Source organism: Belonocnema kinseyi, chromosome 9 (assembly GCF_010883055.1).
Source record: "Belonocnema kinseyi isolate 2016_QV_RU_SX_M_011 chromosome 9, B_treatae_v1, whole genome shotgun sequence".
Lineage (NCBI taxonomy): Eukaryota > Metazoa > Arthropoda > Insecta > Hymenoptera > Cynipidae > Belonocnema > Belonocnema kinseyi.
In genome coordinates, this window is record NC_046665.1 from 16,403,657 (window position 1) to 16,405,468 (window position 1,812).

At 37.3% G+C, this 1,812-nt stretch overlaps 1 protein-coding gene across 1 annotated transcript; it reads right to left on the minus strand.

The window, feature by feature from the left end:
• Positions 1-1,148: 1,148 nt before the first annotated feature.
• Positions 1,149-1,535, minus strand: LOC117180427 (uncharacterized protein F54H12.2-like). Its single transcript, XM_033372926.1, has one exon. The coding sequence runs from the start codon at positions 1,533-1,535 to the stop codon at positions 1,149-1,151; it is 387 nt and encodes a 128-aa protein (XP_033228817.1).
• Positions 1,536-1,812: the final 277 nt, after the last annotated feature.

A 1,812-nucleotide genomic window follows, 5' to 3' on the forward strand; every position in this document is an offset into this window, starting at 1 on the left:
GAATTTTTCTGAGGTCGGATTCGGATTCAGCGCAGCAAAAACCTTCGGGTATACTATGTCTGGTCTCTGGTTCCGGACCTTTGTCAAATTTTGTCGGCCTGTTTTATTTACAGCACATTTAAAAAATGTACCTTTTTCACACCGTGATGAAAACAGTAATATTTATTGGATTCCAGTTTTTTAAAAGAAGGACAGCTTAATTCTTCTAGATCGATAACCTTTCTACTTGTGATGTCTTGTAAAAGTGCAGCTTTTTCCAGACCTCTACTATATATCTGACCAGCTGATTTTGCAACATCGGGTAGATTTTAATACAGATACTTCGTAGGAGTTTCTCCCTCAAACCATTCGATACCGTGAAAATAACAGGTGGGCCAGTTATTTTGTTCTTTCTCAGCGATACAGAGATCCGAGAAGAGATAAGGTGGTCCATTTATCCAGCGTCCAATATAGTTATGATCTAGTGTAATGACGGGCACTTATTTTGCAATAAAGTTATGTTCAGGATCACGAAAGCCTTGAACATCAATCACGATGTCCATAATATTTTTCACGTAAAAAAGAATATTTACTGATGATAAGTTTGACGAAGGAGACGATGGTGACAAAGAGTAGAGTGTCGTGCACACACACACACACGAAAAATCACGTTAGGAGTCAACCGACTTGTTAGACTACTTTGGACGAAATGAAAGATAACTTGGGGGCTTCGAAAAAGACGTTTACATGATGACATATGTGGAAGATTTTTTCTGACTCCTTTTTTCCAATGTTTACACAGCCGAATTTTCATGAGAGAACGGTGACAGTGTAAAAAGATAAGACATTTTCTGTCCAAGCCTGTCGACGTAAAGAGATAAGAAATTAATGTTGTGATTTTGAAAGTTACATGGATTAAGTGATTTGTTACCGTTGAAAGCTCTGTTCTCTACGAAACCGATAATTATTCTTTTAGGCAACTGTCCGAGAATAAAATTATCAAGATTTTCACCATGAATGTCTCCGTGTAAAGTAAGCACTTTGACCTCGACTCTCGTTATAGGCCATTTTGCGTTTCCTTGTGATAGAGCTTTTGCGTGTGCTAGTAAAATACCGGGTGATATTGTTGAACGACGAACAAGGAGCGGTGCATCAAAAATGTGTAAACTTCATGTCCTGGCAGAGCCCAAAAGGCGAAAAGCAACTTTTGTACGTATGAGTCGAAGACGCATCCCGACTCCGTTGAGAAGAAATTTGTTTTGATTGAGAATGTCGCAATGCAGATAACCTATTAGATCTATTGTTGTTCCTGCACCAAAATAATATCGACGAATATCGATGCCTGTATTTTTGGAGGTCAAATCTTCCATTTTTCCCGCAGTATCTGCACCCCTGAGAGCGGAAGTCAGATGGCTCTTTTTTGCAGCTAGACCATAATTGAGCAATGTTTCTAGGTACGCTCTGTACGCGCATGCGTTGTTTGCAGGAGAAGCGAGTTTTTGATTGAAATATACGTCCACCTGATTGAACATCGAATGAAGTAAGTTGTTTATCATACTCACACTTTTAACACCTCCTGTTTCCAAGCAAACAATTCATGATGTTGACGTTATTATTAATATAATTTCTTTATAACAATTATATTCGAAAACCCCCTAATTATTTATTTACAGATAATATATAATAATTATTTCTATTAAAGAGAATTGAAAATCGGTTAAGAATTGTAGGCTGTAGGTGATTTTGAATAGTAAATTCCTGATCCAGCCCACTGTGCGTTTTGTTTCTTCTGTGTTTTCTTATGTTTTATTTTTTTACTACTATTGATTTTCT

What these genes read in the sequence shown, in the direction of transcription:
- LOC117180427 (XM_033372926.1), bottom strand. Translation starts at nt 1,535, where the DNA reads ATGATAAACAACTTACTTCATTCGATGTTCAATCAGGTGGACGTATAT.